The sequence below is a fragment of the Antennarius striatus genome, chromosome 10, assembly GCF_040054535.1.
Source record: "Antennarius striatus isolate MH-2024 chromosome 10, ASM4005453v1, whole genome shotgun sequence".
NCBI classification, from domain to species: domain Eukaryota; kingdom Metazoa; phylum Chordata; class Actinopteri; order Lophiiformes; family Antennariidae; genus Antennarius; species Antennarius striatus.
In genome coordinates this window covers 13,596,083-13,612,099 of record NC_090785.1, presented here as the reverse complement: position 1 = coordinate 13,612,099, position 16,017 = coordinate 13,596,083, and the positions used below count along the sequence as shown (strand labels likewise).

The 16,017-nt window shown below is 38.6% G+C and overlaps 2 protein-coding genes across 2 annotated transcripts; one reads left to right on the top strand and one right to left on the bottom strand.

Moving 5' to 3' along the window:
* The first annotated feature begins 7 nt into the window (after positions 1-7).
* uprt (uracil phosphoribosyltransferase (FUR1) homolog (S. cerevisiae)) lies at positions 8-6,754 on the top strand. The gene is made up of 8 exons (XM_068325463.1): positions 8-47; positions 245-565; positions 1,583-1,625; positions 1,702-1,771; positions 1,975-2,037; positions 3,181-3,342; positions 4,653-4,751; positions 6,409-6,754. The coding sequence occupies exons 2-8, from the start codon at positions 333-335 to the stop codon at positions 6,513-6,515; spliced, it is 777 nt and encodes a 258-aa protein (XP_068181564.1). The 5' UTR covers positions 8-47; positions 245-332; the 3' UTR covers positions 6,516-6,754.
* zdhhc15b (zinc finger DHHC-type palmitoyltransferase 15b) lies at positions 6,707-13,595 on the bottom strand. The gene is made up of 11 exons (XM_068325462.1): positions 13,461-13,595; positions 13,004-13,030; positions 12,807-12,901; positions 12,574-12,694; positions 12,188-12,257; positions 11,890-11,922; positions 11,683-11,803; positions 11,367-11,499; positions 11,067-11,193; positions 10,551-10,669; positions 6,707-9,165 (listed from the first exon to the last, which is right to left on the bottom strand). Exons 1-11 carry the CDS (start codon positions 13,576-13,578, stop codon positions 9,125-9,127), a joined length of 1,005 nt encoding a protein of 334 aa, XP_068181563.1. The 5' UTR covers positions 13,579-13,595; the 3' UTR covers positions 6,707-9,124.
* Between the last annotated feature and the right edge of the window lie 2,422 nt (positions 13,596-16,017).

The window sequence follows — 16,017 nt, the reverse complement described above, 5'->3', positions numbered from 1 at the left end:
ACGTCACATCCGGTCTTCATCAACGTTGTCAGTGTCAAAGCTAGCAAGTAAGTAGCTGCACTTGACACGTTTGTGTCGCTTTAACAGTCATTTTTATTCACATACATGACTCGGTTGAGTGTTCGAAGGCTTGTGGGTGTGTTTTAAATCGTTACTGAATGTGTTCTAGCTTCGCGAGTTGGATATTTTCTCTTAAAAACAACAGTCGAAGCTAAAGCAACAACACGTTGTCTTTTTTTGTCAGACAGAGCAGACGTTGGGTCGCTCGGTCCCGAAACGCCACCTGGCTTCCATCGCAGATTTCAGGGACGACAGTTCATCTCGTACTCAGGATGCCTTGCCACAATCAGCAATTGAGCAGTGTCACCAGTGGCCAGGAGCATCCTATGAAGCAAGTACGATTTGCAAACAACAATAGCAGCAACAGTGTTCCTGCGGTGCTGCCTAACGCTGACCCGACTGATGCCACCCTCCATCCCGTCAGCCAAGACGATCTGGGACCTCAGCTCAAGCTGCTCCCGCTCAACGACCAGATCCGAGAACTACAGACAATAATCAGAGACAAGTGAGTCCCTGCTCGTTGCTTGTTGAACACAACTGCGTCTGACTTGCCTTTATTGATACCACGAAGTCACCGTTGATGTGAACAGTGTATTTATTGAATGAATACAGTTGAAAGTTAATAATCACGGAATTTAAATAGCCGCCAAATTCCGTGATTTTATGCAACCATTTTTAATTTGAGGAAAAGGAGACATTCCAAGATGTGTCTTACCTCAAATCTACTCGTTTTGTCTCATACAAAGCTGTCTTATTAACTGTGTAGATGTTTTATAATCTTAATTTCAAATGCCAGTGTGTAAAACATTACCCACCAAGATGATGGATCTCAGTTTGAATGCTAGTCCGATTAAACAAAGTAACTTCTACATCTCAAAGTCTAAAACAATTGAAAAACATTAATAATACTTCCATGCAGCAAGGTAAAAAAAACATGAAAGGAATCAGTGGTCAGTATTAGCCAGTACCATGCATGTTTAATTTAACCTCTACGGTAGATTAGGTTCACTGGAACAACACGTTTTACTATTTATTAGCTATTTGCATTAACCAGAATCATACGTGAACAGTTTAGAAGGTTCAATACAGTTGGGCTGTTGTGTTTTTCCCAAACACAATTCTAGTTGCTGTTTTTCCTGACTCATACAGCTACAAAACGATTCAGCCCCCTAAGGACAAGCATCTCCAGTACTTTATAGAAGTTGTTCTGTTGCTGTGACCTTCTGAAAGCCTGAACAGTAATTTTGTTGCAAGAAAAATAGCGGATAATCAGTTGCACTGAGCTATTTAAAATGTTCTTGTGTGATGTATTATGAAAGTATTACAGGGTTATTGCAAACTGTTGATAAATTATGCATTTTGACAATAAATGTAATATACAATGGGCATCCCAACTGTATGTGTGATAAGAAATGGTGTACATAAACAGAAATAAAATGTGGGTTTGCAGCTTCCCTTGTTTGAAGTAAGTAAAGATTACCGTAAGCTGTTTTTAATTAAATGTTTTTATTCACTGTTTCAGAACAACAAGCAGAGGAGACTTTGTATTTTGTGCTGATCGACTGGTAAGATTTTAACTTACGTGTACTTCTGTGTGGTTATAAACCATCAGCTCTAAGCTTGTTCTCTCTCTAACCAAAGATCAGACTAGTTGTCGAAGAGGGCTTAAATCAGCTCCCTTATTCAGAGTGCACTGTGACCACACCAACAGGTAAGGATCTTTTACTCTAAAACGTTCAGGTTTATCTTTTGAACATGAGGTCCAGCCTATAAAATCCCTCTGGAACAAATGGGCCAATTATGATAACATAAATTCAAAAATAAATGCCTCCCATGTTTTACCTCTAACTCGTGCAACTGACTTGTTCAGAGCAGCTACATTTGTGAATTTTCCGATTTCATTCTTTCACTCAGGGCACAAGTATGAAGGTGTCAAGTTTGAAAGAGGCAACTGTGGAGTCAGTATAATGAGGAGTGGTGAGTTATAGCGACTGTCGCTCACTGACTAGACTCAAGTCTTCTTTCGCACCTGGATGTATCCTGACTTCCATGCACATATAATCTGTGCTGACTACTGTTGTACTGTACATTCTGTTCTGAGGTATGAATGTAATGCTTTTCATGAACTGCCAATGAATGCTATGATTTGGTAGAATAATAATATATGGGACCTTGAGACTGTAAGAATACTATACTTTTTTCAAAACCTGATCTATGAAAGTAGTCTAGTTAGTGTTTCTCTCCTTTCATTTTTTGTTGTTTTCTATTGCAGTAATTACAAAAATTGATTTATTGTTCTATGACCAGAAAGCTTGAGCATAGAACAAAAAAAGACTAATTCAGTGTAGCTCAAATGCTGCAGAGGAAATCTTTTCAATTGATATTTGACATGCTGGGATGTATTGTGGTCCTCATTCTTGTCGACATGACGACATCTTGGAAAAGTAGACATTTTAATACATTTTTTGAGATTGGCAGGTCCAGGCTATGGCATTTTTTATTATCTCTCTGAATGGTTCCTCCAGCTTGTTCTCTGGATGTAAAACGACTCATTACTAGGCAATAAGGGCCCTGCATGTTGCACTTAAACATATGGAAAGACAGTCAGTAATAATGAATTCAGTACTGTAATTGTGCAGGAATAAGGGATAGTTACGTTTTGATTGACATCAGTGTATCAACAGGGAGTCCTATACACTCATTTTATAAAAGTGCATTTAATGGTTCTGTGTTTTGTCAAATGAATTTTTATTTTACTGTTAAATGTTTGCACATTGTTCATTTTCAGCAGTGACATAAATAAGAATTAAATCCACTGGTACTCACCAAAAAGAAAAAGAAAAGCAGGTTAACATATTTTTGAGTCAAAAGGCTCTGAATTATCTTTCTTCAGTGTGTCACTACCGATGAGGGAAGTGAAGCGTAATTGCTCATTAATATCTAAATTAATGTGCTGATTCTTTTCTCAAACAAGATATGTGTAAACATTTGCAAGACATGATCCGTGTCATTAATAGTCCTACAAACACATTGTGTGAACACTTTGAAAATCAGTGGTGACAGGTTCATGACAAATACAAACCTGCAGTGCCTGTTGTGTCCTGCTGTGTCTGCACACAGGTGAGGCCATGGAGCAGGGCCTCCGCGACTGTTGCCGCTCCATTCGGATTGGAAAGATCCTCATCCAGAGTGATGAGGAGACACAGAAAGCCAAAGTCTACTACGCCAAGTTCCCTCCAGATGTGTACAGAAGAAAAGTGCTGCTCATGTACCCGATCCTTAGTAAGTCACATAGGGGACAGTTTATCTTGCTGATGACTCCAATTTACTGCCCTCAGGAGCACATCTATTTTTGTGGAAATGAAAAACGGTGTCATGTATTTATTCATTTTGACCTACACCACCACGTCTGCATTTCCCCATCATACCAGCACATTCACATTGTTCTGATAATTATAGCTTTCATGACGGAAATTATATACTGCCTTTGAGATAGCCACCAAGCTGCTGAATCGCATAATGAGGGCCAGCAAAAATAGTATCTTAATAGCCCTGGTTTCCAAATGTCACAAAGCAGAATGTTCATGCTAATTTTTTTAAATAAAAAATATGATTGAAGCACCAAGGACTGATGGCATGTTTTATTTAAAATGTAATATCCATCTCTCCTTTGAATTTCTTTCGATAGACTTCAAATTTAGTGATTGTGTTATTGAGGACCTCAGGAAGTGCTCGGTTTTTTGGAAGATATTCTTAGGGGCAGTAGTTTTAGGCCCACAGATGTGAACACATGCATACACAAATTCTACAGACATTTGTGACCAAGTTAAAGCCAGCGTTGTGTAGGCTTACCTCTCATGGCTATGCCTAAGTGTATTATAAATAAAATCATTGCACATTTTGTTTTTAATATGTGCAGTGTGCCTTTGGTCTACATTCAGTCCAATAAATGTAATTTAAGAAAGAAGCAGAAATACTCATTTAAAAAAAACAACAACTCAGACCTCTTGAATGAGGTGGTGCTCAATACAAAACCCACATTTCAAACAGCAGTGAATAAGTCCTTACCTCAACAGAATAAAAATCAATTTCTGGATTCTGTAAAACAAACAAAATATAAGTTTGAGTAACGATGATGGTGAAACCTTTTCAGTGGAGTTCACAATAATTACATAATTTAGGTGTACGGCTGATGTTTTGTGAACATCAGAAATTTTTGGTGTGTTGTAAAATGTTTTGTTGGTAAGTGTGAAAAGGGAAAATACTGCTGTTGCGCTTTTGTCTGCAAATGTGGGTGTGGACCTATTGCACCCAGAACTGATGGGTTCCTCCCGCTCTGCATGTTGACGATACTGAGAAAGCTGCAAAGCAGCAATAGCACACAGTTGGAGCACTTTGACCTTGAGACTGTTATGTCAGCGTGATGAAACAAATGACTCAGACAGGGTAACCATTGTGGTTCCTGTGTTAGACACTGGCATCGGTGATATACAAATAATAAAATCAGGTCATTTTTAATCCTTATAAGAAACAAATTTTCTATCCCTTTTTTTAATATAATGTATTAATCCTTTAATTTCATATGTCTGCAGGTACAGGGAACACAGTGATTGAGGCAGTGAGGGTGCTGATAGAGCATGGAGTCCAGCCCAGACACATTATCCTCCTTAGCCTCTTCTCCACGCCTCACGGTAAACCACCAGCTCACTGCAGATGTTTTTTGACTGCCCCTTAAAGGATTTAAATACTGTACATTATGGGGTTATCTGTGATCCTACTGGTTTACTACAATCAACCAGCCTTTATTTGTATAGCATTTAATCACATCAGCAAACATTTCAAAGCACTTTATCAGACAGACAAACCCAAATGATTGCTCTGGAGGGTCTAACTAACTCCTCTATCGCTGCAGCATGTAAAACGAGCAGAAAGGAGAGGAATGAAGGTTAGCCGCAGTAAGACAGAGTACATGTGAGTGAATGAGGGACCTAAGTGGAAGTGTCAGGTTACTGGGAGAAGAGATCAAGAAGGTGGAGGATTTTAAGTACTTATGGTCAACAGTCCAGAGCAATGGAGATTGCGGAAAAGAGGTGAAGACGCATGTACAGGCAGGATGGAATGGTTGGAGAAAAGTGTTATGTGTGAGAGTTTCAGCTAAAATGAAAGGAAAGGTGTACAAAACTGTGGTGAGACCAGTGATGTTGTTTGGTCTAGAGACAGTGTCACTGAGGAAAAGACAGGAGACAGAGCTGGAGGTAGCAGAGATGAAGATGCTGAGGTTCTCTCTGGGAGTGACCAGGATGGATAGGATCAGGAATGAGTACATCAGAGGGACAGCACATGTTAGAAGTTTTGGAGATAAAGTCAGAGAGGCCAGACTGAGATGGTTTGGACATGTCCAGAGGAGAGATAATGAATATATTGTTAGAAGGATGCTGAGTTTTGAACTGCCAGGCAGGAGGCCTAGAGGAAGACCAAAGAGGAGGTTTATGGATGTAGTGAAAGAGGACATGAAGGTAGTTGGTGTGAGGGAAGAGGATGCAGAAGACAGGGTTAGATGGAGGCAACTGATTCGCTGTGGCAACCCCTGAAGGGAAAAGCCGAAAGGAAGAGGACATGTAACCATGAAGTTTTATTAACTTTTTAAGAACTTATGAAACAGACTTTCCTTTCTCTCCAACCTCAAGACAAGTTGTTGGCATGTGAACAGGAATTAGCAACCTACTGTTTATATGTAAGGGCGGCACGGTGGCGCAGTGGTTAGCGCTGCTGCCTCACAACACGGCGGACCCGGGTTCAAGTCCCGCTCTGTGCGGAGTTCACATGCTCTCCCCGTGTCTGCGTGGGCTCTCTCCGGGTTCTCCGGCTTCCTCCCACCTCCAAAAGCATGCGCTTCAGGTTGATTGGCCGGTCCCAAATTGACCATAGGAGTGTGTGTGTGAGTGGTTGTTTCTATGTGGCTCTGCGGTACACTGGCGTCATGCCCGGAGTGTCCCCCGCCTCACGCCCTGAGACTGCCAGGATAGGCACTGGCTACCCCGCGACCTGCGTTAGCGGATTAAGCGGGTTGGAAGATGAATGAATGAATATATGTACAGCGATTGAGGCTGATTCAAAGTTGCTCACAATTTTTGATTAATTTATTAAGATCATCTAATGGCCAAGTTAAGGTGTTATTTCATGGGAAGGGAACATGGTGTTCTTCTTTGTGGGCATTCATTGAAGTCAGAACCACATTTCATGGAACCTAACACAGAAGAGTAGTTTTTCTAAGTTGTCACAGCAGCAGTAATCCTGAATATTTACAGTACATCATCCAACATGCCATGTCTTGACCTTTTCTCCTAGGAGCCAAATCTATAATCCAGGAGTTCCCAGATATCACCATCTTGACAACAGAGGTTCATTCAGTGGCTCCGACACACTTTGGCCAGAGGTACTTTGGCACCGATTAAACTGAAGACAGCCTGAGGAACATGATTAACTTTGTCTGTTTTGTTAAAATGATCTCATGTTCTCATTGTGCCAATTACTGTTACTTTACTCCCACAGTTCCTGTACTGATGATTACAATTGTTTTAACTGACTGTATTTATGCTTTTGCTGTGTATAACTATGCCAAGAAAGAAAATAACACTGAATCAGGAAAAGTTTAACTTGGATCGTTTTATTTTGCATGTAACAACTGATGGGAAATAAAGAATTTATATTTATTAAAATTTAAAACAGCAAGTGACACTGTGTTGATGCTGTCATGTTTTTCAAGATGTACCCTAGCGGTATCAACTCCAGTCTGCAAACTGTCAAAAAAACAGATACACAGGCCTGTATGAGAAGACGCTCATTCACATCTTTCCTAGTGTTTCCTACATGCTATCAAACACTGAATTAAACCTCAGACAAAAACGACATACATTTTGAATCAGTCGTGTAGGTTATGATATAAATTTCACAGCAATGGACTTTAAACCAATAGCAATGAAATAGGATTTTTTTTCAGAAAAAAATTCAAATTTTGACCTCTTAGTGAATTAACAGGTAAATTCATTCAGAACTTATTTTCATGTGACGGGACTGATTAAATACATAGTTCCATAATCCCTAACAGCCATTGAGGATCCATTTTACAAATTCTAAAATACATTAAATACATTCTAAAATACATAAATGTAAAACATCATACTGTGGGGGACTGTTGACCTCCACCCACCAGTGCACAAGGATCAGTCTTTATTTACATGTAGTTATTTGCATGTTGTTAAAGATGGACACGGAAACACTTGTCCTCTTTCGTGATATCACAGTAAGTCCAGTATGTTCATCCTAGACTTTATACATACCAATATGACCACTGTGTTACAAGAGATGCTTAATCAGACATTGAAATCATGATATACAGTATCTTCTTGATATGACAAATGTAAAAAATAGGAGTTTCCAATAATTCTCTGGTTAAAATGTCAGCATTCATTGCCAAACAAAAGTTGTAGCAGTGAAGCAAAGTTACAAATGCTAGTTTGTATTACTGTTATGAGTAGCTGTATTAGCATCTGACAAGTCCTTTCATAAATAGGTGGCCAAAATTATGGCAGTCCATTCACAGGCAAGGTGCTTGATACATTCTCTGGAGAAATGGACTCCAAAACACAAGAATAAATATATTAATCAAGAAAATGTCAATTCACAGATTCAATTATATTTAAGTTAATTGAAAATAACATAACATTTCTGCAAGACACGAACTGGTAGAGGCCAAATGACTGAATCACCACCTCCGGTTTGATTACAAAGCTTGGCGGTACAACAGGATTGAGAAAGAGGCATATAAATTACCAGTAAAGACAGTGTCAGATAGAGACTTTCCAATTAACAGCAATTTTTAAACCCACAGAAGACAGTGCTATGTGACCCACTGCACAGTAAATATCCTTTGTCTGTTTATGGAGTAATGGGAGAGGAAAACAGGAGCAGTATTACAATGTAAAAATACCCTGCTGAAAGGAAAAGTCCTGCATTCAGAACCATAATGTTGTGTAAAAGTACAAAAGTATTAGCATCAAAAAACACTTAAAAGTAACAAAAGGTGCACAATGACCCATTTCAGCATATTTAATTTAAAATTAATGGATCACTGATGAGTTCAAGTTGCTGCTGGTAAAGATGGAACAATAGCATTTATTTATTAACTACTCAGTAACTTAATATACAACAGTACATTTGAATTTATTTCAGATTTTGTATTAACTTCAATCTGAAAATTAATTAAATTAACAATTAAACATAGTGGTGTAAGAATATTTTCCACCAAAACAGAGTGGAGCATAAAGTAGGAATGAAGAGAAAATGTAAAGTACAAGTATTTCAAAATTGTACTTATTATACAACACTTGATTACTGTATGTAATTACAGTCACTAGTGTGAGTTAATATATGACTTTTTTTACTGAATTAAACTAATTCCATTATTAACAAGGTAGCCAGAGACAAACATCCCGCGACTTACCCTGACCTCCTTCCAGGGTAGGTCTTTGACCATAGATCAAAACCGTTGCATAGGTGGATCAAAGCACTAGCTTTGATCTATGGTCTTACACTGGCCACCTCCCTCATCTTTCCATCTTATTCGCTTCCTGAGTGTACAAAAGTTGAAATTTGACCTTGACCTACTTTTCTGAAGTTAAAGGTCATCTCATTTTCATCCCCTTTGCCACCCGAGTAATCTGCTTTTTGTTTCATCTTTCTATCTGCGACGGTTGTGAAGATACAGTATTTGGTGGACAAACAAACAAACATATGAACACTGACAATCAAAATACATCAGCGCTTTGAAGCGGGATGTAACAAGTGAGGAGACATTACATTACTGGTTGTTTAATGAGTTCCTCTTATGCCATTCTGTAAAACACGCATGTAAAAGTGGCAACAGGTCTTACTCCACATGTTTGGCCCCCTTCAGAGTTTTGCTGAACATCCCCATTATCTGGAATGCATTTTCCTTGTGGTCCCCAGCACATGCGATATTAATATACATCTTCTGTACCATCTTAAATAGTCTTTATGATCTTTACTCCATCTCAAGTGTAACTGAGGGATCTTGGTCCTCAACTGAAAAGAAAAAGGGAAAAAGGATTTCAGCATGTATTTCAGAGTGCTTATCAGAGATTCTGTTCACAAAGATTTTTAACATTGTGTTGCACATGACCACCAGATGGTAGCAGATTATTATACATCATGATTTACAAACACAGCAAAGGAGAGACCAGAGTTGTTTGTTTCACGATTGCAATCATGTTGTCTATGAGTTTTTCTGTGTGTCCTCGTAGTGGGTGTTGGATGGTGACTTTTTGAAGGAGATGCCTTTTTCGTTCATCTTAACTATGGAAAACTGCGTCATGGAAATCCGGATCAGATTAACTCCAACTCTAAAGCTAAAGAGAGTTAAAATTTGTACTTTATTGTTAAAAGTTAACCTTTCTGATACACTATACAGTCCGCTCTCGTTACTCGCGGGTAATGCGTTCCAGGATCCACATGCGATAGAGCGAAAAACTATTTATCTTATTATTTACGGTAATTTAAACATTATGAACCCTCCCCATACTGATATTGAACCTTTCAATCTGTATTACCTTTTCCCACACTCTTATCCACTGTTTAAAGCACTTTTTTGTCCCGGAATAAGTCTGAGACTCACGGAACTGAGCGCACTTCCAGATGCCGTCAGCCAATAGAATGCGCGTACGGTATTACGTGATTGCCTTCCAAAAATCCGTGATGAGGTGAAGTCGCTAGAGTTGATGCGCAAGTGCGCACCATATTGCCAAATGCATTCGCTCACCTGCCTTGACTTGCATATGAACATCAGTGACATCCCATTCCTAATCCTCTTCCATAAGCGCATCTGTGAGGTCACACACTGATGTTGGATGAGAAAGCCTGGCTCTCAGTCTCCGTTCTAATTAATCACAAAGGAGTTCTATTGGGTTGTGGTCAAGGCCACCAACACCAGACTTGCTTTGTGAACTGGTGCACAGTCATGTTGGAAGAAGAAGAGGCCAGCTCCAAACTGTTCCAACAAAGCTGGGAGCATTGAATTGTCCAAAATGCCTTGGTATGCCGAAGCATTCAGTTTTTTTCTGATTGCTTTAGCGAATAGTTTTGGCAATATAGTGTACAGTATATCAGTTTAAAAACAATGCTAGAGCGTACTAAATAAGTAAATAATATAGAGGGTGTACTTTCACATTCAAGTACTTTTTAAAATCATGTCAGGGTTGTGGTATTTGGTAAAGCATTGCTCGTACAGAAAATCATTAGCGCACCAAGAAGGACAACCAACAAACCAAAAATATTAAAAATAAAAATAAAATCCAGCTTTGGTCATGTCAAAGTTGCACTTCCTACAAAAATGCTGTAATATTGCAAAAAATGTTTTCCAACAATTTTGAATATAAATCCAGTTACAGTATTACAGAATTTAAGTGACTCACCCAGACTTTCTTGATCAGAGCCTTCTTCTGACTCCTCCCACATGTCCTCATTAGCCAATAGCGGGTTGTGGGACTCGGAGCTCAGATTCTTCAAAGGGAAGTAGTGGCCATTTCCTTGACTGAGGTTCATTTCACAAAGAGGATTGAAGCAAGTTAAGACACTAGGACAAAGTCCCATCCAGCAATCTGGCCCCTCAAACTTATTTTCTAATAAAGCTGCTAAATGTTTAACAACTCTGCATTAGGAGGTTAGTCAAATCCACAAGGTCTGCACTCAAATGATATTACAGATTTAGTCATATCATTGAAGCCACTAATACTGATTGTGTTTCTGGTTCTGTATTGTACAGAGCTAAATCCGTATCTATAAATTACCAAGGTGCATTTCAAAAGCAAGGCAACCAATAAAAAAACAACAACATCGAAAAAACAAACAAAACAAAAAACATTAAATGAAAAAACTGACAAATTATGGAAAACTGTAAAAAGAATCAAACAAGCATGCATCTTACAGACCTTGTGAAGACAGGGATGTACCACAGTTTGCGATTCTCTCCAAAAACCTGCTGCAGGTTTCTGTGTAAACCAACATTGAAGCCATTTCTGTCTGGTCCAGTGACAAAAACTGGTGCTGAGAAGGCCTCTGAAAATGTAAAAACAAAGCATGGGTCTGAATATATCATCCTTTCAGTTTCTACTTCTACAAATGAAAAATATTCACAGCACAAGACTTCCCCAAAAAAATAATGAAAAGTTATTTAGAAAGTGAGAGAATAGTCAGAGGCTGAAGGAAGGTGTTTCCTGATAAAGCCTCACCTAAGGTGGATCTGTTTTTGGACACCAACCAGCAGTGATAGCCAAAGAGGAACATGAGACTGACGAAGAACATGAGTGCCACAAACATGAGGAAGAGGACATGGAACTTTGCACGCCCATTTGGCAAGTCCCCCTGGGAGACAGAAACGAGAGAAGTAGAAACTTGAGAAAAATGGGGGCCTTAAAAAAATTACTTATGAAAAAGGAACTCTATTGTTGTGGATATGTAACATTGCTGACTTTGTGAAAGTCCAACTTGTCAAGTGACTGAATCATTAGATGCTGAGCCATGATAATTCAGAATAATGACACTCACCACCCAGAATTTGAGGAAATACTGAAAGACTGTTGCTGCAATGTACATGCAGTACAACATAGAGTAGGAGAGAAAAAGCAGGAAGAACTTGTAGTTGGAAAAGCCCACGCAGTTGTTCACCCTAAAACAAAATGAAAATCTAATGTCAGAAAAAAATTACTGCATCAAGTCCTCGCAGGAGGGAAATGCATCCATGTCATTACTTACCAGGGACAGTGATGGTCCATCTTCAGTACACATCTTTAAAATGAAAAACAAATTTGTTTTTGACCATCACTTTAACAAAATAGCAACTGTGATAAACTGTAACACCAGTGATACAAATTTCAATAAAATTTTCTTTTCATTCGGTAAACCTTTGACCTGATCATTAACACGTTGTTCCTGAGAGACAGTCTGCCAACAAAGCAACACCTTCTAATTATTTCAGCAGTCCCTGCACAACTAATATCCTCTCACTGTGAGTCGTCTCTCTAAATGAATGTATTGAGGAGGAGTTACTTACGTTTCACAAACTGAGCAATGGTGACAGCGGTCAGGCTTCAGGACCTGGCAGCGGTCACAGAATCTGATAGCTGAGAAATGAAGAAGGCCAGTTGAATAAGTGATATTTGAGTAGAGTTCACCCTTAATGTACTTCCTGCAGCCTCACACTAAGCAACACCAATCAGCACTAATGACAGAGATACATTGACTGATTATTATGCATGAGAATGCCAGTTAATGTCTCTATCCTGTTTGATTTCAATGCTCACTACTTATGTGCACAACAAAAGACTTACTAATTTTCCAGGCTTTCAGATATGACATAAGTGTCACAACATGACAGATATTATATGGAATTCTAACAATGCAGGGGTCATATATGAATTACTTTACAAGACAGCATACCTCCAGATTGTGCTCGAGTAAAGATGGGCAATTTCTTTGCGATCTCAACAAGTATTTGTTTCTGGACATCCGGTCTTTCTTCCAAGTCGTATCTTTGCTTGTCAGAATATGATAGCTGGAACTAGATGAAACATCCACTATGACAAACAGCACATTTGCTCTACATATGACACTTATTATACAGTACACTGAAGCACCGTTATGTGACTGACATGTGTAACGGTTCAGGATACCTTTTTGCATGGTGAAGCAGGAGGGGTAAATATGGACTTCCAGTAGGTCCAACAGAACATCACAAAGCAAACATGAAATACCAGTAGATAAGCCACTGAAAGGACAATAGCCGCATTATTGACAAAACAAACAAAAGTCATTAACTGTTAATCAAAGGACACGGCTTCCGGGTGACAATTTAAATTGGGAAACTCACCTTTCTCTAGTGTGTTCTTGATTGTGACTGTAAAAAGACGACAATATAAATTGTAGGTAAAAGCCAGTTTTCAGAGGAGAACAACAATGAAGCGAACAGTTTAGATCAACATGGCCTTATTGTTACAAAGAACACAACACATGCGGGCTAATACAGCTAGCCCGATCGCAGGCTGCGGTTAACAGGCACAACGAGTCAGTCTTTGTATGGATAAAGATAACACTGACCTATAAACGCAAGTCTCAATTATAAATTAAATTTAGTGCCACCGTTCATACATTAAACGTTATTTTGTCCTAATAAAACGCAAACTTCCTTCACAACTTCCGCCTTGTTTGCTAGCTCCTGCTAGTTCTACAACCTTATTTCTGTCAACACCGCTGTGCGGCAATCCGGGATGTCCGCAATTAAACGGTAAAAGTAACAACAGACGAACATATTTTTTTATCATACTCACAAAGACAGAGCTCAAAGACGTAGGCATAATATGACCACAACACCACAGAGGTTATTATGATGACAGGTATCCAAGAGAAAACCCTTTGACAGCATCTCAAACCTCTGGAGAGAGCCATAGTCCAACTAACCACTGTTCTGGTCTGCGGTCGACTATTATTCCTGTATTTTATCCATGAGTGACATCGGGGATCGATTTAACAGGCTGCAGTTGTCAGGCCAGTGTCCTGGATTTACAGTACTCACTTGTTGCAGTATCATAGTATTAATGTAATACGTTTGAAGATGAGTCTGTACAGTAAATTTATGCTGAGCATATTCAGATGTGCTCATGGATTAATTTTTGTTTCAATACTATTGAAAAGTCATTATTCATGAGTGTCTTTATTGCCAGTCTTTATCAACAAAAACAATTAATTTCTTTAATTTGCTTGGCATGTATTGATGTATACTCATTCCGCATGAAATTAGCCTCTATTAATGTTTTTTCAAATTTTAATAAAATGTGTAGTATAAGTATGAAAACAAATACAAAGCAGAAGCTAGAGGAGTCCAGAGATCAATTTAAAAAGAGGTTCCGGAATTCAAATAAACTCTAAATTTTTAAAATAAATGTGTATCATTTAAAAATAGAAGCCCCTTAATCATTTTAAAAGTTCTCAAAGCTTTTATTTTCTAAACGTACTCTATTCATATGTTTGAGTTTTTGAGTTCCACAATAACTTCACCAAAGTGGGGTGCAAAGCAAGATTATTTTCATTTGTTGATGTATATAATTTGCCAAGAATGATTAGGTACTACACATGTTGTATTTTCAAAATTTCACATATTATTTTTTCAGTTGTTAGTGTTTACTGTGAAATAGCAAATTAAATATTGTTATGCAGCGTGAACAGAATATGCACAGCCACTATTTGGGTTACATCTTTCCAACACTCCTTTAGCAATGTGAATTCCATTTACACATTTTCCACTTTATTATTAACATGCAATATATTAAATGCTATAATACATAACATTATATTAAATACCCCAAACCATCTTACATGTATGAGCCAATGTAATCTTTTATTACATCCTGCTTCAAAGCACTGATGTATTGTGATTGTCAGTGTCAGTAATTGTCAGTAATTTTGCTCCTTGTAAAGACATGTTAAAACAATGTGCATTGGTATTTTAGGTTGTTCAAGTTATCCGGGCATTGACTTCAGCTCCACCTCCACCGGTGTAAATTACCGGTACTTCAGACAAGATATTCTGGAAGCTGAGACTGATTTTTGCACAATGGCTTCCTTTCACATCTTTCAGGTATGAGGTTATCCTTTCCAGTGCTTCATGCATGTCACAGAAATAAAAAGGATTTTTGTGTCTCTGCCTCCAGCGTCTCAGATTCACTCTGGGTCTCAGATTCCATCCTATGACAGGCAGCCTTTTCACTTCATATATATTTATATGCAGTGAATCTGAGACCATGGAGACAATAAGGCTTATTAATGCTTAACTTACGGTATGAAACATTTTTAATCAATAGTCATTGAATGACCAGACTTATTTTTTGTGTTCCAGTTTCTTCTGATATTCTGAGAATTTCAGTTAGCTTTTCAAATACAGCATAAATAGGAGAGTGTATAAGGGATAAGGGAATGACTCGTCTGACTCGTCCCCACCAAACCTAATGTTTTTGGGCTTAATGTTCTTATTTATATATACCGTACATATTAAAGTGAACAGAGACGACAGGTCTTAAAGTTGATTTGCTGACAGAAAGACAGTAATTGAATCACATGCTGTGGCCTGTACATTCCAGGTCAGACTTAGAGGGAGATAAGATACAACACATTTCTGGGTGAAACTTTTCTGGGTGTTCTTTGCAGTGCTCACCAACAGGGGGTGCTGTCGGACTGCTTTGACAGACTGTCAGAGTGCAACCACACACGTGATTAAGCAGACTGCACACCTTTTTGCTATTTCTCTTTGGAGATTCTACATTGCGAACAAAAGTATGACTAAAGTTAACTGGTGACATGTGAACTCATCATTTAGATTTTGACACTTGCATTTAAAGCTAATGGATGTTGAAGATTGATGTCACAGTGACCATCATGGTTTCAGGCTGTGCACTTGCTTGAGTAAAGACTTGCGTTCATGGATGACAGTTACCTTTGTCTGTCAAACAGAAACAAACTGATCCCACATGACTGATGTCATCATCAGTACTGGTTTCTGTTTGTGAACATGTGACTCTCATCTTTAATATGTCCCAGTAACTCCTCATCCATCCCTTCAGAGATGCTGCTTCACCCATTTAGTCCTTTTGTTCTGAGGTCTTAAGACATGTCGTCATTCATTTGCGTGACTGTCCCACACAATGCATAACAACTAGTGTAATAGTCTCTCCATTACAGAATGCAATGAAACTTGTCATCATGTCATGAGACCCCACATTCTCTGGAGCATTTAACAGTTACCTCTAACAGCCCAGCAGGAGTAATCATAGGTTGTGTAGAGAGCCTTTGTATGTTTCACACAACCACCTGATCTCCTGTTTTTACGTAATG